A 21610-nucleotide genomic window follows, 5' to 3' on the forward strand; every position below is an offset into this window, starting at 1 on the left:
AGGAACAGCATCTCATCTTCCGATTAGGCACATTACAGCCTGCCGGTCTCAACATTGAATTCAACAACTTCAGATGATTATCCCATCTCGACCCCTCTGTTTTCATTCGGCTCCGTAATTTTATTTCTTTTATTTTATTATTTTAAATTTTTTTTCACTGTTCTGTACCTCTTATTTCTTGATTGTCCCTCTTTTTCTCGCTCCCCACTCTCTCATCACCTTTTTCCTCTCCTCTTCCCCCTTTGCTACTCTTCTCCCCTGTTTTCCATTTTGCCTCTGCTTTACCCATCCCCCACATATTTTGTCAGTCTTGGTCATTCACAGTTCCTAATCTCCCTATCATCTCTCTATGCATTGTCATTATCACCTCTTTATTGCTACCTTTGCTTCTCACCTTCTCAGCCTAATATAAATACCTCCCCATTTCTGCCTTTTTTTAGCTTTGACAAAGGGTCAGTTAGATTTGAAATGTCAGCTCTTTTTTCTCCCTACAGATGCTGAGATTTTCCAGCATCCGCAGTAATTTGCTTTGATTTTGTACTATCTACAAGATGTACTGAAGAAATTCATGCAAGATCCTCAGACAACACCTTGCAAACACTTCCATTTAGAAGGACAAGGGCAGCAGATACATGGGAACACCATCACCTTCAAGGTCCCCTCCAAGCTACTCACTTGGAAATATACTGCCCGTTCCTTCATTATCACTGGATCAAAATCCTGGAATTATCTCCCTAATGGTATTTTAAGTCAACCCACAGTAGGTGAACTGCAGCAGTTCAAGAAGTTGAAAATCACACAACACCAGGTTATAGTCCAACAGGTTTATTTGGAAACACTAGCTTTCAGAGTGCTGCTCCTGATGAATGAGCAGCACTCCAAAAGCTAGTGCTTCCAAATAAACCCACTGGATTATAACCTGGTGTTGTGAGATTTTTAAACTTCGTCCATCCCAGTCCAACACTAGCTCTTTCACATCGTGTTTCAAGGCAGCAGCTCACTACCACCTTCTCAAGGGCAGGAAGGGATGCACAATAAATGCTGACCAGCAGCGACACCCACATTCCACAAACTCATAAATGAAAATAAATGTAGGGTAAGTTAACATTGGGGAAGCAAGTTAGCAGTGTTCTTACATGAAGATAATTATGTATTTTTTGAGAAGAGGTTTACACACACTGAAGAGAAATCATGACAGCAGAACTCACCCCCGTGATATGCTCCTCCTGAACTATGTGGTAAATCATTGAAGCTTCAGTTGTCCCTACTGAACACATGTGCAGGAAGTATATTTAGCTACAACTACTGACAAACCACATTTTGGAGCTGGAGCTGAATTCACTGTGGAGCATCCAGGAAGCTGAGCAAGTCATGGATCCCATATTCAGTAAGGTGATCACACTGTGGTTGCAGATTGAACAGGTAGAAAGGGCATGGGTGTCCACCTGTCAGAGGAGAGGAAGGTAGGTAGTACAAGAGGTCCCTATCACCATCCCTCTCTTTTTCACAAAACAGATTTACCATTTTAGATACTTCTGGGGGAGATGACTTGCAGAGTAATGCAGTGGCAGCCAACTGCATGGCATCATGGATGGGTCTCCTGCAAAAGACAGGAAGATGAAAAATGCCAAGGCGAAAGTCGTAGGAATTCAATTGTAAGGGGAATAGACAGATATTTCTGTGGTGCAAAAGAGGTTCCAGGGTGGTACATTGTCTCCCTTATGCCAGGGTCAGGAAATTTACTGAATGGCCTCAGCAAATTCTGAAGGGGATAGGCAAACAGACAGATCCTGGTCAAGATTAGAATTGTGCTGGCAAAGCACAGCAGGTCAGGCAGCATTCAAGGAGCAGGAAAGTAGATGTTTTGGGCAAAAGCCATTCATCAGGAATGAGGCCTGATGTCTACTTTGCTGCTCCTCGGATGCTGCCTGACCTGCTGTGCTTTTCCAGCACCACTCTAATCTTGACTCTGATCTCCAGCATCTGCAGTCCTCACTTTTGCCGAGTCAGATCCTGGTACATGTTAGTGATCACAAAAACAGAAGAGTCCGACAAACAAGATACATGGGTTGAGGGCATAAGTGAAAACACAGGAGTATGATGGAATTGCTGTCACTGGGACATGGTTAAAAAGGGGTCATGATTGGCAACTCAATATTCCAGTTTAGAGTCTTCAGGACAGACAGGAAAGGAGGTAAGAGCATTCAAGCAGCAGTGGAAGTCCGATTACAAACAAGCTGGAATTAGGTCTGCGCATTAATGAAGATTTGGCTAGTTGGTCTGCGCACTAAAGTCCATAAGACCATAAGACCATAAGACATAGGAGTGGAAGTAAGGCCATTCGGCCCATCGAGTCCACTCCGCCATTCAATCATGGCTGATGCGCATTTCAGCTCCACTTGCCAGCGTTCTCCCCGTAGCCCTTAATTCCTCTAGACAACAAGAACCTATCAATCTCGGCCTTGAAGACATTTAGCGTCCCGGCTTCCACTGCACTCCGTGGCAATGAATTCCACAGGCCCACCACTCTCTGGCTGAAGAAATGTCTCCGCATTTCCGTTCTGAAATGACCCCCTCTAATTCTAAGGCTGTGTCCACGGGTCCTAGTCTCCTCGCCTAACAGAAACAATTTTCTAGCATCCACCTTTTCAAAGCCATGTATTATTTTGTACGTCTCTATTAGATCTCCCCTTAATCTTCTAAACTCCAACGAATACAACCCCAGTATCCTCAGCCGTTCCTCATATGCTAGACCTGTCATTCCAGGGATCATCCGTGTGAATCTCCGCTGGACACGTTCCAGTGCCAGTATGTCCTTCCTGAGGTGTGGGGACCAAAACTGGACACAGTACTCCAAATGGGGCCTAACCAGAGCTTTATAAAGTCTTAGTAGTACATCTCTGCTTTTATATTCCAACCCTCTTGAGATAAGAGACAACATTGCATTCGCTTTCTTAATCACAGACTCAACCTGCATGTTTACCTTTAGAGAATCCTCGACTAGCACTCCCAGATCCCTTTGTGCTTTGGCTTTATTAAGTTTCTCACCATTTAGAAAGTAGTCCATTCCTATATTCTTTTTGCCAAAGTGCAAGACCTCGCACTTGCTCACGTTAAATTCCATCAGCCATTTCCTGGACCACTCTCCCAACCTGTCTAGATCCTTCTGTAGCCTCCCCACTTCCTCAGTACTACCTGCCTGTCTACCTAACTTTGTATCATCGGCAAACTTCGCTAGAATGCCCCCGGTTCCCTCATCCAAATCATTAATATATAATGCGAACAGCTGTGGCCCCAGCACCGAACCCTGCGGGACACCGCTCGTCACCGGCTGCCATTCTGAAAAAGAACCTTTTATCCCAACTCTCTGCCTTCTGTTAGATAGCCAATCCTCAATCCATCCCAGCAGCTCACCTCGAACACCATGGGCCCTCACCTTGCTCAGCAGTCTCCCGTGTGGCACCTTATCAAAGGCCTTTTGAAAGTCCAGATAGACCACATCCACTGGGTTCCCCTGGTCTAACCTACTTGTTACCTCTTCAAAAAATTCCAACAGGTTTGTCAGGCATGACCTCCCTTTACTAAATCCATGTTGACTTGTTCTAATCAGACTCTGCTCTTCCAAGAATTTAGAAACCTCATCCTTAATGATGGATTCTAGAATTTTACCAACAACCGAGGTTAAGCTGATTGGCCTATAATTTTCCATCTTTTGCCTTGATCCTTTCTTGAACAAGGGGGTTACTACAGCCATCTTCCAATCGTCCGGGACCTTTCCTGACTCCAGTGACTCTTGAAAGATCTCAACCAATGCCTCTGCTATTTCCTCAGCAACCTCTCTCAGAACTCTAGGGTGTATCCCATCGGGGCCAGGAGATTTATCAATTTTAAGACTTTTTAACTTTTCTAGCACTATCTCTTTCGTAATGGCAACCATACTCAACTCAGCCCGGTGACACCCTTTAATTTTTGGGATATTACTCCTGTCTTCCACTGTGAAAACTGACGCAAAGTACTTGTTAAGTTCTCCTGCTATTTCCTTATCTCCCATCACTAGGCTCCCTGCATCAGTTTGAAGTGGCCCAATGTCTACTTTTGCCTGTCGTTTGTTTCTTATGTACTGAAAGAAACTTTTACTATTATTTCTAATATTACTGGCTAGCCTACCTTCATATTTGATCCTCTCATTTCTTATTACACTCTTTGTTATCCTCTGTTTGCTTTTGTATCCTTCCCAATCTTCTGATTTCCCACTGTTCTTAGCCACTTTATAGGATCTCTCTTTTTCTTTAATACATTTCCTGACTTCCTTTGTCAGCCAAGGTTGTCTAATCCCTCCCCGGTTAATCTTTCTTTTCTTGGGAATGAACCTCTGTACAGTGTCCTCAATTATACCTACAAACTCCTGCCATTTTTGCTCTAGTGTCTTCCCGGTTAGCCTCTGCTTCCAGTCTATTTTAGTCAGTTCCTCTCTCATGCCCTCATAATTACCTTTATTCAACTGTAACACCATTACATCAGATTTCGCCTTCTCCCTTTCAAACTCCAGACTGAACTCTACCATATTATGGTCGCTACTTCCTAAGGGTTCCCTTACTTTAAGATCTTTTATAGAGTCTGGTTCATTGCAAAGCACTAGGTCCAGAATAGCCTGCTCTCTTGTGGGCTCCATGACTAGCTGTTCCAAAAAGCCATCCTGTAAGCATTCCATGAATTCCCTTTCTTTAGATCCACTAGCAACATTATTTACCCAGTCCACCTGCATATTGAAGTCACCCATGATCAATGTAACCTTGCCTTTCTGACATGCCTTCTCTATTTCCCGGTACATGTTGCGTCCCTGGTCCTGACCACTGTTAGGAGGTCTGTACACAACTCCAATTATGGTTTTTTTGCCTTTGTGGTTCCTCAATTCCACCCACACAGACTCCACATCATCCGACGCTATGTCATTCAATACCATAGATTTAATTTTGTTCTTAACTAACAAGGCAACTCCACCCCCTCTGCCCACCTCTCTGTCTTTTCGATAAGTCGAAAAACCATGGAGGTTTAACTGCCAGTCCTGACCCCCCTGTAACCAAGTCTCTGTGATGCCTACTACATCATAATCATTCACTATTATCTGTGCCATTAATTCATCGGCTTTGTTATGAATGCTACGAGCATTCAGGTAAAGTGCCTTAATGCTAACTTCCTTATTAGAGATGTTGTAAGTCATACGTCCTAAGTTATCCTTGCTTTTTTCTGCATTCTCAGTCTGCCTCAATTTTAAATCCGCCTGGAAACATGCTATCCTGCTGCTTATCTTTCCATTTACCTCCATACTCCCTGTTGCTTTCACTTTCCCTTTCCCCCAACTCAGAAGTTTAAAGTCCTACTGACCACCCTATTTATCCTCTTAGCCAGAACATTGGTACCTGATCGGTTCAGGTGGAGACCGTCCCAACGGTACAGATCCCCCCTGTTCCAAAACTGATGCCAGTGCCCCATGAAGTGGAATCCCTCTTTCCCACACCAATCCCTTAGCCACGTGTTTACTTGCCTAATTTTCTTGTCCCTATGCCAATTGGCACGTGGCTCGGGCAGTAATCCGGAGATTATGACCCTTGAGGACCTGTGCTTCAATTTCCTGCCTAGTGCTTCGTAATGCCCAAACAGGTCCTCCACCCTAGTCTTGCCTATGTTGTTGGTACCAACGTGGACCACAACAACTGGATCCTCCCCCTCCCGCTCCAATATCCTTTCAAGCCGGTCAGAGATGTCTCGCACCCTGGCACCGGGCAGGCAACACACCATGCGAGACTCCCGATCCGGCTTGCAAAGGATACTATCTGTCCCCCTAATAATAGAATCCCCTATAACCACTACCTGTCTATTAGCTCCCCCCTCTTGAATGGCCTTCTGCACCATGGTGCCTTGGTCAGTTGGCTCATCCTGTCCAGAGCCCTTTTCCTCATCCGAACAGGGAGCAAGAATCTCGTACCTGTTGGACAAGGTCAAGGGCTGAGGCTCCTCCACTCCTGAACTCTGGGTCCCCCTACCTGCCTCACTTACAGTCACACTCTTTTGTGCCTGATCACTAGCTGAGTGGGAATTAATTAATCTCCCAGGTGTGACTGCCTCCTGAAACAAAGCGTCCAGGTAACTCTCCCCCTCCCGGATATGCCGCAGTGTTTGAAGCTCAGATTCCAGATCATCAACTCTGATCCGGAGTTCTTCCAGCAACCAACACTTGCTGCAGATGTGGTCACTGCCGTTCACAATGGGATCAGCCAGCTCCCACATCATACAGCAACAGCACATCACCTGCCCAGCCATCTCTGCTTAGTTAGTTAATTACTTACTTAGTACAAGTATGAGTTAGAATACCTTCTGATACCTCTCTGCTATAGTTTTTTTTGAGCGGGAGCTATCGATGACAAAGGAGCCCTTGCCTGCGAATAACAATGTGATTGGCCAACAGGCAGGAGAATAGCTTGGCACTGTGAATAATTGAGGCTGAAGCAATTGGACCCCTGGACTGCAAAGTGCTGCGTTTCTGTTCTGCAGTAAAAAGCATCACCGACCTGAAGATAGGTGGTTTTTTTACCCCTCGCTATAAACCAAGACTTTCGATTAATATGTCAGAGATCTTCAAAAAGATATACTAGTCATCCTGTATCTTCTGTAAACAAGTGAAAGTATCTAGGAAGGAAAACCACTGACGCTTTCAGCAAACTCTGAACAGGGATCACTGAACTAGGTTCCAAGTGATCAATGTTTCTTTTCCTACGTGCCTGGCTGTACATGTGGGTAGACAGGATTAAAGGTTGGAGTTTCACCTATTGGTTATAGGTTGATGATTCACAACTGTTTATCTGTAGTTAGAATCTATTTATTTGTAATAAAAAGTAATTCCTGGTCTGTGCCCTCTGTCAACCTGGATTTAAGAGAGACACAAATTTGGGAATTTTGCATATTTTTACCTTGCCTGAAACTTATCGGATGACTGCAGGAATAATCAGGCTTGATGTTTCCAGTGCACTGCCCCAGAGAGGCAAAACACAAGTAGCAGCTGTAAGTCAGGAAGTGGAAGGCAGAGAGTACTTTGCGAAATTATAATCACAAGGGAAATGGTACGAAACACATTTTGATGGAGCTGTGGGTTGACAAACCTCCAAGTCCAGATGGACTATAGGAAAGGAAGATGGAATGAAATTCCCAGTTGTTAATTACAAAGGAATGGGTTACTAAAATTGGAATCTCTGGTTTACAAAACAGATCTTACAAACATTAATGTTTTTCTCCATGACTTCACAGTGCACATCTGCTTTAATTTTAACTCCTTTACCACAAGTCAGAGAGATCTATGATCCTCAATCTTGTTCAGGTACAGCAACCACCTGTAGTTACTTGGTCCCATTTGGAACTGTCAGGGTCTTGGTTGTTCCTTATCCAACATTAATACCCCATATCTTGATAAGATTAATGCCCTGTTAAAGGTAACAACACATTAAAAGGGGTCTAAAAGTTTTAAAGTATGCTTAGTTCTTAATATAGCAAATCTGTTTCTGCACAATGGATTGGAATCTTGCTTTTCAAGGGGGTTGATGTGCCTTTCAGTTACCATTTCAGCCCCAAATTAAACAGACACACACAATTTCAATCTGGCAGTCAATAATAGAGCAGCTTTTGTTCAAGGAATAAATCAGTTTAAAAATAAAAATGAGCATGAGACATTTCTCACTGGGACAAAATAGCACACACAGACACCTGAATATATGGGCCTTGCAGTTAACACCATACTTTGGGACTTGAAAATCTTGTTCAAATATGGGAGCAAAACATACCTAATGTTTGTGGCATTCATCCTCCCTAGCGTGTATAAATAAACACCTGATATTAACCATTTTCCAGAAAACCACAGTTTGACACAGAAGAGGCCATTCAGCTCCTCATGACTGCATACGTTAATATAAACTGGCCACCTTTTCTATTCCTATTTTCCACCTTGCAGGTTACAGCACTTTAGGGATAGATCCGGTTTCGGTGTAAACCCCCAAACTAGTAGAAATATTCAAAAATCTATCATACAGTGGGTGAAAAAAATGTCTCCTCATGTCCACTCTAATCACCTTAAATCTGTGACCCTTAGTAATTAATTTCTCTGAAAATGGAAAACAGATTTCCTTGTCCAGTCGATGCAAGCTCCTCGAACATTCTGTACTCTTCAGCTAAGTCAACTTCCTCTGCTTTAAAGAAAACAACCTAAGCTTATCTGATCTTTCCTCACTGATGCAAGTTTCAAGCCCTGCAACTTTCTTGAAAATCGATAACTTTGAGCAGAAATGCATTATACATTATACATCCTATCAACTCCTGCTCTGCCATTCAATGAGATCATGGCTGATTGATAATACCCAACTCCATTTTCCTGCCTTTTCCTCATAACTCTCGATTTCCTTCCAGATTAAAATTTTATCTCAGCCTTGTGGGCGGCACGGTGGCACAGTGGTTAGCACTGCTGCCTCACAGCACCAGAGACCCGGGTTCAATTCCCGCCTCAGGTGACTAACTGTGTGGAGTTTGCACATTCTCCTCGTGTCTGCGTGGGTTTCCTCCGGGTGCTCCGGTTTCCTCCCACAGTCCAAAGATGTGCAGGTCAGGTGAATTGGCCATGCTAAATTGCCCGTAGTGTTAGGTAAGGGGTAGATGTAGGGGTATGGGTGGGTTTCGCTTGTTGGGCCGAAGGGCCTGTTTCCACACTAAGTAATCTAAAAAGAAATCCTTAAAAACCAGTCTCGACAAAACTCTGTGCTAACAGAGATTTCAAAGGAAATTTTTTTCATCTTTGTCTTACGCAGGTGATCCCTTATTCTGAGAATATGTCCTCTGGTCCTGGGCCCTCCTGAAAGGATGGAGACAACTTCTCCACAGGTCCTGCAAGATTCCTGTATGTTTCTGGAAGGTTGACCCGCATTTTTTGAAATTCCCAAATTTCAGGATCAACCTCTCCTCCCAAGACAATTGCCTCAAACCCGAGACCAACCTGTGAGTGTTCTGTGGACCGAGTATAATGCATGTATATCTTTGTTTAAATATGGGGACCAAAATTGTTTGCAGTATTCCAACAGGAGTTGAACTATGCCTTGTATAGTTAAGTGAGACTTCCCTATTTTTACACAACTCCCCTTGAAACAAAACAAGCATCATTTCGTTTTCCTACTCGGTTACCCATAGATATTGTATGCAAGCTTTTTTATGATTTATGCACAAGGACTTCTATATCTATTGGTAACTTTCTGCACTCTTACTCCATTTAGTTAACATTCAGCTCTTCTGTTCTCCACAATATATTCCATTTGACAAGTTTTTGCACATCTGCTTAACCTATCTACATCCAGATGTCAGACGACACCAGAGTATAATCCAACAGGTTTATTTGAAATCACAAGCTTTCAGAGCACAGCCCCTTCGTCAGGTGAAGTCAAACAAATTACTGGTATCATCCTGCAATCCACGGCAATTTGTATTTACAAATGAGAGGGACCGTATTGTTGAAGAGGAGAGTATGAAACGGACTGGTAAGCTAGAGGAGATACTTGTTAGGAAGGAAGAGGTGTTGGAGCATTTTGAAAAACTTGGATAGACAAGTCCCCCAGGCCTGACGGGATAGATCCTAGGAATATGTGGGAAGCAAGAGAGGAAATTGCAGAACCGTTGGCAATGATCTTTTCATCTTCACTGTCAATGTGGGTGGTGCCAGGGGACTGGAGAGTGGCGAATGTTGTGCTCCTGTTCAAAAAAGGGAATAGGGATATACCCGGGAATTATAGGCCAGTTAGTCTTACTTCGGTGGTAGGCAAAGTAATGGAAAGGGTACTGAGGGATAGGATTTATGAGTATCTGGAAAGACACTGCTTGATTAGGGACAGCCAGCACGGATTTATGAGGGGTAGGTCTTGCCTTATAAGTCTTATTGAATTCTTCGAGGAGGTGACCAAGCATGTGGATGAGGGGAGAGCAGTGGATGTAGTGTACATGGATTTTAGTAAGGCATTTGATAAGGTTCCCCATGGTAGGCTTATGCGAAAAGTCAGAAGGCATAGGATAGTGGGAAGTTTGGCCAGTCGGACAGAGAACTGGCTAACAGGTTGAAGTCAGAGAGTGGTGGTAGATGGTAAATATTCAGCCTGGAGCCCAGTTACAAGTGGAGTTCTGCAGGGATCAGTTCTGGGTCCTCTGCTGTTTGTAATTTTTATTGGAAGAGGGAGTCGAAGGGTGGGTCAGTAAATTTGCAAACGATACGAAGATTGGTGGAGTTGTGGATAGTGAGGAGGGCTGTTTTCGGCTGCAAAGGGACTTAGATATGATGCAGAGCTGGGCTGAGAAGTGGCAGATGGAATTCAACCCAATCAAGTGCGAGGTTGTCCATTTTGGAAGGACAAATAAGAATGTGGAATACCGGGTTAACGGTAGGGTCCTTAGTAAGGTGGAGGAGCAGAGGGATCTTGGGGTCTATGTTCATAGATCTTTGAAAGTTGCCGCTCAGGTGGATAGAGCTTGTAAGAAGGCCTATGGTGTATTAGCGTTCATTAGCAGAGGGATTGAATTCAAGAGTCGTGAGGTGATGTTGCAGCTGTATAGGACCTTGGTAAGGCCACATTTGGAGTTCTGTGTGCAGTTCTGGTCACCTCATTTTAGGAAAGATGTGGAAGCTTTGGAGAGGGTGCAGAGGAGATTTACCAGGATGTTGCCTGGAATGGAGAATAGGTCGTACGAGGATAGGTTGAGTGTGCTAGGCCTTTTCTCATTGGAATGGCGAAGGATGAGGGGTGACTTGATAGAGGCTTATAAGATGATCAGGGGAATAGATAGAGTAGACAGTCAGAGACTTTTTCCCCAGGTACAACAGAGTGTTACAAGGGGACATAAATTTAAGGTGAAGGGTGGAAGGTATAGGGGGGATGCCACTCTTTACCCAGAGTGTGGTGGGGGCATGGAATGCGCTGCCTGTGAGAGTGGCAGAGTCAGAATCATTGGTGACCTTTAAGCGGCAATTGGATAGGTGCTTAAGCTAGGACAAATGCTCGGCACAACATTGTGGGCCGAAGGGCCGGTTCCGTGCTGTATTGTTCTATGTTCTATAATCCTCTTCATTATCAACTACACAGCCATTGAGTCAGCTGCAAATTGTCCAAACGTGCCTCCCATAAGCCACCTTCGTCCGCTTCTTCAAGATTAAGAAGGCGACTTATGTTAGGATGAGACGTGAAAGCTCAGTTAGGGCTTGAGAGTTACAAATTAGCCAGGAAAGACCTAAAGACAGAACTAAGAATAGCCAGGAGGGGACATGAGAACTCGTTAACAGATAGGATCAAGGAAAAACCTAAAGCCTTCTATAGGTATTTCAGGAATAATAGAATGACTAGAGAAAGATTCGGCTCAAAGATAGTCGTGGGAAGTTGTGCGTGGAATCAGAGGAGCTAGGGTAAGCGCTAAATGAATAGTTTTCTTCAGTATTCACACTGGAAAAAGACAATGTTGTCAAGAACAACAGTGAGATACGAGACTAGATGGGATTGACATTCACAAGGAGGTGGTGTTAGAAATTCTGGAAAGTGAGACAAAAGATAATCCACCTGGGCCAGTTGGGATTTATCCTAGGATTCTCTGGGAAACCAGGGAGGAGACTGCTGAGGCTTTGGCTTTGATCTTTGTGACATCATCATCTACAGGAATGGTGCCATGTGACTGGAAGATAGCAAATGTCATTCCACTGTTCAAGAAGGGGAGTAGAGACCCTGGTAATATAGACCAGTGAACCTTACTTTGGTTGTGGGTAAAATGTTGGAAAGGTTTTAAGAGATAGGATTTACAATCATATAGAATGGAATAAATTGATTAGGGATAGTCAACACAGTTTTGTAAAGGATAGATCATGCCTCACGAACCTTATTGAGTTCTTTGAGATGGTGACCAAACAGGTGGATGAGGGTAAAGTGGTTGATGTGGTGTACAGGGACTTCAGTAAAGTGTTTGTTAGGGTTCCCCACAGTAAGCTATTGCACAAAATACAGAGATGTGAGATTGAGGATTTAGTGGTTTGGATCAGAAGTTGGCTAGCTGAAAAAAGACAGAGGATGGTGGTTGATGGGAAATGTTCATTCTGGAGTTCAATTACTAATGGTGTACCACAAGGATCTGTTCTGGGGCCACTGCAGTTGTCATTTTCCTAAATGACCTGGATGAGGGCATAAAAGGATGGGCTAGTAAAATTGTGGATGACACTAAGGTCGATTGAGTTGTGGACAGTGCTGAAGGATGTTCTAAGTTACAGAGGAATGTAGATAAGCTGCAGAGCTGGACTAAGAAATGGCAAATGGAGTTTAATGCAGAAAAGCGTGAGGTGGCTCACTTTGGAAAGAGCAACAGGAATACAGAGTACTGGGCTAATGGTAAGATTCTTTGTCGTGTAGATGAGCAGAGAGATCTCTGTGTCCATGTACATAGGTCCCTGCAAGTCGCCACCCAGGTTGATAGGGCTGTTAAGAAGGTATACAGTGTATTAGGTTTTATTGGTAGAGGGGTGGAGTTTTGGAGCCACGTGGTCATATTGCAGCTGTACGAAACTCCGGTGCAGCCACACTTGGAGTATTGCTTCCAATTCTGGTCACCGCATTATAGGAGGGACATGGAAGCTTTGGAAAGGCTTCAGAGGAGATATACAGGAAAGTTGCATGGTATGGAGGCATGATCCTATGAGGAAAAGCTGAGGGACTTGAGGCTGTTTCCGTTAGAGAGAAGAAGGTAGAGAGGTGAGTTAATTGAGACAGAAGATAATCAGAGGGTTAGATAGGGTGAACAGTGTGAGCCTTTTTCCTCGAATGGTGATGGCTAGCACAAGGGGACGTAGCTTTAAATTGAGAGGGTGATGGATACAGGACAGATGTCAGAGGTAGTTTCTTTACTCAGTAATAGGTGTCATGGAATGTACTGCCTACAACAGCAGTAGACTTGCCAACTTTCAAGACATTTAAATGGTCATTGGATAAACATATGGATGAAAATGGAATAGCATAGGATAGATGGGCTTCAGATTGGTTCCACAGGTCGGCACAACATTGAGAGCCGAAGGGCCTGTACTACACTGTAATGTTCTATGTTCTAAATTTAAATGTGACTCATTAATGTATAGTATGAACAGCAACATCAAGTCCTGTGGACCACTGGAAACTGCTTTCTATTCACAAAAACATTCATCAACCTTTACCCTTTGTTTCCTGTCTTGAACCAATTCTGGATCCAACTTACTACATTTCCGAATGGGCTTTACATTTTCTATCCAGTCTCAAGTGGGACCTTGTCAAATACCTTCCTAAAATCTATATAAGCAACATCTACTATATTACCCTCATCAATCCTCCTTGTTACTTCCTCAAAAAGTTCAAGTTAGTTCGTAAGGCACAACCTTCCCTTAACAAAAGCATGTTGACTATCCAGGACTGATCTGTGCCTTTTTATGTAACAGTTAATCCCATCCTTCTGTATTTGCCAACCATCCACAAGGTCAGATCGAAAGGCAGAGAATTATTTTGTCTGTTCTTTGTACCTTTTTAAAATAATGACAAAATTTGCAGACCTCCATTCCTTTGTGACATTGCTTACCAACAGGAGTTTCTTTCAGACAGCAGAGTTTTATTCTCTCTTAACTCCTGAGAGTTTAGCAGATTTCCAAAATTTCTATCAGTTTCTCCATGTACCTGATTACAAATCATCTCTATTCTAAAATGCAGTGATTTCTGAAGGAAAGACAGACAAATCAGAAATAATACTCGAAAATCATGGAACTCATGAATGATAGCACTACATAATTAAAAGCCATGCAGCAGACACACTGCCCACACACAATGCACATATTTCCAAGCATCATCCAGCGACCTCCCCTTATTTGGTCAATGCCAGATTAAGCCAAGACTGGTGTTGCCCCTGTAGTTGCAATTTTAGCCGATCCTGTTTCCACTTAAACTTGAGCAAGGCTCCACAGGGTTGTGTATGCACATCCCAGCATGTTAGAGCTCGGAGGAGAAGATGAGGCAAAATATGGATGGTGTAAAATGGATGATTGAAGGGGTGGGGGAAGAGAAAACAGTGAGGAGCATGTTGCATTGATATTCATAAATGGTTTCACTCATTAACTGGAGCTTGAATCTAGTTTGTAAATGATCTTCCGGATCTCAAATGGCCATGAGAATAAGGATAACCCAGTTCCAAAGCAGCTTAGCCATGGCGCAGCAGTGAGGGTTTCTGCAGATGGATTGCAGATGTATCTCCCAAATTGTGGTGTAAAATATTAAATGTTAACCTGCAACTTGAAGTGCAACCATAAAGAGAAAATGTCATGTTTCCCTATAGTTAAGTCAACATTTTACAGCAAAGGTCAGATTGTGATTTCATCGATTTTGAAGATTTTCAATATTAATCAATTTTACTGTTATACCAGGATACTGATATGTCACCTTCCCCAACTCCTCAATTTGTGGGATGTGGGCATCACTGGCTTGCCATAATTCCTTAGTTGACGGCACTCTTTCCAAATAAACTGGGCATTGGGAGATGCTGTTAGAAGTGCAGGTCCCTCAAAGCTGATTAAGAGTAGGACTCTTTGGACTCTTAAAAACCCGGATTCAGTTAGAGACACGTAACATTTGGTGGTGGCCAAAAAGAAACGTCTAGAAGTGTGTAACAGCATCTCTGGTTAGGAAAAAGAAATGAAACAAAAAGCACAGAGTAGCTCTGAACAGGGTAAATAACAAAATCTGAAAGAACTCTGCACAAGGATGATTTTGTGGGGGTTAAAAATTTCCAACCTGACAGGTGTAATAGCATCTCTAATGGCCTGTTTCCACACTGCAGGGATTCAGTGATCTATGAATTTAAGGTGAGCTAGAAGTAGTACTGAGGGAAAAAGAATGGGACATTGAGGACAAAACACAATGTTTTAAAGAAGGAGTTAGATACAGTTCTTAGGACTAACGGGGTCAAAATGTATGGGAACAGGGCATTTTAGAGTGAATGGCTGAGCAGGCTTGAAAGGCTAAGGTCTACTCCTGCTCCTATTTTTTTATGTTTCGATGTCATTTCTATATTTTTCCCAGAAGCAAATGATGAGCCTCTGTTGCCCAGCTCCATGTCCCAAGTCAAACCTCAGCAGCTCATAATGAATGCAAACATTATGCTTTCAACTCATGGCTGCCTTACTAGTGGTGTGGTAGAAGGGGCTCTCCATAGTGCTTTTATCAAGATTTATTTTGTGATACTCAGAGACAGATGGGATCCGTAAGAGTGATGTGTAGGTACAACTCATCAAATGGAGAATTCTAGAGTGAATTGAAGGCTCCTATGCAGGTTTGAGCACTATTGGCATCAGCATGCTCTCTTTCCAAACCTTACCATTCAACAAGTGAGAATTTACATACTTGAAAATGTTTTTAGAAATGATTCCAGGTGAATCAAATTCCTCAGAGATTAAGCTTGGTTTTAACATTAATGTGTAATGGAAGTTGTAGGAAAATGTAGACTTGGATTATACTAAAACTAAGTGGTTAGACTTGGAAGGAGTACTAAATTAAATAGGCAAAAGTGAGGACTGCAGATGCTGGAAACCAGAGTTTAAATTAGAATGGTGCTGGAAAAGCACAGTTGGCCAGGCAGCATCCGAGGAGCAGGAAAATCGGCGTTTCGGGCAAAAGCCCTTTACTGTCCTCCCATTCAATACAACGATCATTTGGGAAAAGCAACAGATGCTCAGCTTGTGGATTGCAATGTGTAAGTGCTCTTCTCTTTTCTAGAGAGAATGGAAGGATAATTTAACAGAAGTATTCAAAAACATGAAGACGGTCAGATTTAGATCTCGAAAAGAACAAAACTTAGGGCCCCCAAGTTCATCACCAATAAATCAAATAAGGAATTCAAAAAAGTCTTTACTCAGATTGGTCAGTGGAGACAAAAAAAGCACAGATGCATTTATGGTGAAGCCAGATGAAGCCCTGAGAGAACAAGAAATAAGAGGACTTATCAACTGGATTCAAAGAAGAGGAGGAGGTTGATGTGAGGCACAACAGAATCATAAACCAGTTGGGCAAAATGGCCTGGTTTTGTGCTGTAACTCTATGTAATGTCATTTAACACATCACCCTCTTTCTATTACATTAGAGAAAAGGAACTTGCTTTTAGACACAGGACAACAAAATAAAATTCTCTTCAGCAACGCTTGGACATACAGGAAGGCAAACTTCATAAGGATGCAATTATTGTGAAGCTGACTGCAACACAAGTCATATACTACATTACACAATGGCTAACATGCAACCAATATTACAACCTTTTGGTGCTCAGTACTCACCTTTTTGTGATATTCCGCCTGAGGTCGCTCTGAAGTAAAGAAACTAAAAGTTGACTTTCAGTTGTGGGGCAGAACAATTGGCAAACAAGATTGGTAATCATGATTACAACTGATACCTCAATCCAAATCATGGTCACATGGCACAGGGACAGAATTACAGATTATACAGGGTGAGTGAAAAGGTTATATTTTACAGCAGTAACAGCATTTGAATGATGAATGAGACTTCCATAGTTTTTAAATGCCATCTGATACCTGCACAAAATCAGTCATACTCAAATTACATTAATTTTGCACATATTACAGATTGCATGAGGACATTAATAGAATATTGAGAGATCAGTAATTCAAAATAATTCAATTGCTAGAATCCACGAGTGCACAGTAAAGGTATTAACATCCCAACAAACAAAAAATACAGTGTACCTTATAATTCATCAAACTGTCGCCCCATTGGGTAGAAAGATCATTTGGGAAAGCAACAGATGCTCATCTAGTGGATTACAATGTGCAAGTGAAGTGAATGTCATTAAAAACATCTTTCACATCATACTTCAGGGAGATAGCTGTGGATAATGGACTAATATCCAGAGGCAGAGACTAATGGTCTGAGGAATTGGGGCAGCTATTGAAATTTAAATTATATTAATTCATCTGGAATGTAAAAATAAACTGAATAATGGTAACAATGACAACTTTCTTTGATTATTCTAAAAACTCATCTAGCTCGTCAACTCCTTTTAGGGAAGGAAATGTGCTAAACTTATTCATCTGGCAACTCGAGGTCCACAGCAACACGTTTGACTTTTATCTGTGCTCTAAAATGGCCAAGTAAACCAGTCAGTTTAAGGGCAATTAAAGAAGGTCTTCTCAGTAACATCCATATCCCAAAGAATGGAGAAAGAAACTGCTCAAAGACAGATGATAATCTTTGAGATATTAATGTACAAAAATAGTTTTTAAAAGCCTGTGGACTCTGTAGGAAAGCAAGATACCGAGCCAAATTTAAGTGCTGAGGTTACAAGAGACAAAAGAGGCTTTAAAGTTAGTGTCGATGGAAAAGAAATAGGAGGAACAACGGAGGCAAGTATAGATAGCTAAGACTATTCTAAAACATGTAAAATAGATACAAAAAAGGTTCAATGTAAGGAAAAGTTTAAGGCTGTGTTTCAGATATAAATATACTAGTAGGTGAATAACGGCTCATTAATGCTCACTAACCTTACAGCATTCTCCATAACCATCAGTTAATACCATTTTCTGACAAAGACCACAGAGAAATAAGTCTGACAACCAGTTTGTCAACAAAATACTCACAGAAACTCCAGGACATAACAGTTGCTGGTGATGCAACATCTTTATTCTGCCCATAGTGCTCCAACTTCACTTTTAGTCAGAGAAAGACCACCTCTATAAAATTCAACCATCACAGATTTCTTATTCAATTTACAATTTTTCTTGATTCACACATTTGACCAGAGTGTTGGAGGGTTTGAGCTATAGGGAGAGACTGAATTTCCCTTGAGCGTCAGAGGCTGAGGGGTGACCTTATAGAGGTTTATAAAATCACGAGGTGCATGGATAGGGTAAACTGACAAAGTATTTTCCTTGGGGTCGTAGAGTCCAAAATTATTTAAGGTGAGAGGGGAAAGATTTAAGGGACACCAAAGGGGCAACCTTTTCATGGAAGGTTTGGTGCAGGTATGGAATGAACTGCCAGAGGAAGTGGTGGAGTTACTACATTTATTTACAACATTTAAAAGGCACCTGGATGGGTATATGAATAGGAAGGGTTTGGAGTAATATGGGCCAAATGCTGGCAAATGGGACTGGATTTATTTAGGATCTCTGGTTGGCATGGATGAATTGGACCGAAGAGTCTGTTTCCATGCTCTATGACTCTACGATAAATTACTCTCCCCAGAGTTTATAATATCCTCTATGCCCACCACCACTCTGGTTAGGCTATTCCATAAACATGTCTTATTGCCCATGTATTCACATAGACCAATAGGAGGAGGCCATTTAGTCTGAGTTTGTGACAGAGTTTGCTCCTTGATACAGACATCCAAACAATCCAACTGCCATGGTCTTTTCCCATAGACCTGTGTACACTCTTCTTCTTAAGCGTTCCTCCAATTTCTTTTAAATGTTGCAATAGAATCTGCTGTTGCCATCCTTTTTGGCAGTACATTTCAATCACTACAACTTCACCAAATCACAAAGCCTATGGCCCAATGTATCCTTACCAGCTCTCCAAAGGAACAATTCACGTACTGCCAACGCCTTGCCTTCTCCCTGTGACTGCACATTGATTATTATCTGAAAAATGAGCACTTTCCTTCTTTAACCTGCCTTCACGACTCTCTCAGGGAGTATGGGGTGGCCCGGGTGCTCAGTGGTTAGCACTGTTGCCTCACAGCACTGGGGACCCGGGTTTGATTCCACCTTCAGGCAACTCTGTGGTTGCACATTCTCCACATGGGCTTTCTCTGGGTGTTCTGGTTTTCTCCCAGGGTCAGAAGCTGTGCAGTTTAGGTGGATTACTCATTGGAGGGTCGGTGTAGACTCAATGGGCCAAATGGCCTGCTTCCACACTGTAGGGATTCTCTTCTATGATCAGTACATTCCAGATCCTAACTAATTGCTGCATGAACTTGGTTTTCATATTACAATGGACTTTTTTTGTTAATCATTGTGAATGTGTCATCACATTTTCAATCCTTACAAAAATGCAAACAGCTTCTCTTCATCTACTCGGTCAGACACTTCAAGAGTCCCTTAATAAAATCACCTCCCAACTTGCTATTCTTCAATGAAAACTGAAGTTCCTCATCGCTGGAACTATTCGAGTGAATCATTTACTGCCTCCAATGCCTTCGCATTTTCCCCAAAGTGTAACACTCAAAATTGTACACATTAGTACAATTAAAACAAAATTGTGAGAATACTGGAAATCTGAAACAAAGTGCTGGAGAAACTCAGCAAGTCTCACTGCTCCAAAGAAGTCATTCTGCACTATCTACTCTCGACAGATGCTGCCAAACCTTTCTTCAGCTTTGTTCTTGTCAGACAATACTTCAGCTAAGGCCAAATTAGCATCTGACAAGTTCAACTTCATCTACTTGCTTGCATATTTTCAGTCACTATTAATGAAACATACTGCATCCTCAATCTCTTTTACATCCTGCAATGATTTATATGCATACAGACCATTCCTACATCCCCTCCAGAGCTGCATCTTATATGTTGTATTGTGTGTCTCTGTGATTCCTACCAAGATGAATCATTTCACCTTCAATACATTAAATTTTTCTCATGCTTGACCCATTCTACCAAGCTGCTGTACTTTGAGATCTACACTATCCTCCTCCAATAGGTCCAATTTTTGAATCACTTCCAAATTTTGAAACTGTTCCCTGTACTCTCAAGTCTAGGTTCATAACACGTATCAGGAAAGTGTTTCCTGTCGCTTGACTTTTACCTTGTATCAATGTTGTGCCTGCCCTTTTTACTCCATGAACTCTAGTTACATATTCACGCATGAAATGCCTTTTGGAAGTTCATATAAAGTGCACAGACAAATTAATCTCATTGATCTTCTCTTGACAAAACATCCCAGCATGTAAGATATAAACAAATCTAAAACAGAAGTGCTACACCGCTGAAGCCAGGCGCCAACTCGAGGACACCTCTTCCTACCGACCCCTCGACCATGACCCCACCCCCCCATCACGAAACCATCATCTCCCAGACCATACAGAACCTCATCACCTCAGGAGATCTCCCACCCACAGCTTCCAACCTCATAGTCCGGGAACCCCACACTTCCCGGTTCTACCTCCTTCCCAAGATCCACAAGCCTGACCACCCCGGCCGACCCATTGTCTCAGCATGCTCCTGCCCCACTGACCTCATCTCTACCTACCTCGACACTGTCCTATCCTCCCTTGTCCAGGAACTCCCCACATACGTTCAAGACACTACCCACGCCCTCAACCTCTTCCAAGACTTCAGTTTCCCCGGCCCCCAATGCCTCATCTTCACCATAGATATCCAATGCCTCTACACCTCCTTCCGCTATGACCAGGGCCTCCAAGCCTCTCCCGACATCCCCAACAGTACCCTTCCAGCAACACACTCATTCGTTTGGCCAACTGGTCCTCACCCTTAACAATTTCTCCTTCGAATCCTCCCACTTCCTCCAGATCAAAGGGGTAGCCATGGGCACCCATATGGGCCCCAGCTATGCCTGTCTCTTTGTTGGCTACGTAGAACAGTCCATCTTCCGTAATTACACTGGCACCACGCCCCACCTCTTCCTCCGCTACATTGATGAATTGACGATATTGGCGCCACCTCATGCTCCCGCGAGGAGGTTGAGCAATTCATTAACTTCACCAACACATTCCACCTTGACCTTAAACTTACCTGGACCATCTCTGACACCTCCCTCCCCTTCCTGGACCTCTCCATCTCCATTAATGATGACCGACTTGACACTGACATTTTTTACAAACCCACAGACTCCCACAGCTACCTGGATTACACCTCTTCCCACCCTACCTCTTGCAAAAATGCCATCCCGTATTCCCAATTCCTCCGCCGTATCTGCTCCACCAGGAGGACCAGTTCCACCACAGAACACACCAGATGGCCTCCTTCTTTAGAGACCACAATTTCCCTTGCCACGTGGTTAAAGATGCCCTCCAACGCAACTCGTCCACATCCTGCACCTCCGCCCTCAGACCCCACCCCTCCAACCGTATCAAGGACAGAACGCCCCTGGTGCTCACCTTCCACCCTACCAGCCTTCGCATAAACCAAATCATTCGCCGACATTTCCGCCACCTCCAAAAAGACCCCACCACCAGGGATATATTTCCCTCCCCACCCCTTTCTGCCTTCCTCAAAGACCGTTCCCTCCGTGACTACCTGGTCAGGTCCATGCCCCCCTACAACCCACCCTCCCATCCTGGCATCTTTCCCTGCCACCGCAGGAATTGCAAAACCTGTGGCCACACCTCCTCCCTCACCTCCATCCAAAGTCCTAAAGGAGCCTTCCACATCCAAAGTTTTACCTGAACACCATTTATTGTATCCATTGCTCCCGATGCAGTCTCTACTACATTGGGGAGACTGGACGCCTCCTAGCAGAGCGCTTTAGGGAACATCTCCTGGACACCCGCATCAATCAACCACACCGCCCTGTGGCCAAACATT

General features: G+C 43.2%; 1 protein-coding gene across 4 annotated transcripts in view; it reads right to left on the reverse strand.

Moving 5' to 3' along the window:
* Nucleotides 1-21610, reverse strand: part of strada (STE20 related adaptor alpha) — a 131293-nt gene that overhangs the window by 65843 nt on the left and 43840 nt on the right. For 3 of the 4 annotated variants that reach the window (XM_072561908.1, XM_072561910.1, XM_072561907.1), the window contains one exon: nt 16388-16416. The exons of the other annotated variant lie outside the window; for it this stretch is intronic. In XM_072561908.1, coding sequence (XP_072418009.1) covers nt 16388-16416 — 29 coding nt within the window. The remainder of the gene's footprint in view (nt 1-16387; nt 16417-21610) is intronic. 4 annotated transcript variants of the gene reach the window in all.

Source organism: Chiloscyllium punctatum, chromosome 42 (genome assembly GCF_047496795.1).
Source record: "Chiloscyllium punctatum isolate Juve2018m chromosome 42, sChiPun1.3, whole genome shotgun sequence".
Taxonomy (NCBI): Eukaryota; Metazoa; Chordata; class Chondrichthyes; order Orectolobiformes; family Hemiscylliidae; genus Chiloscyllium; species Chiloscyllium punctatum.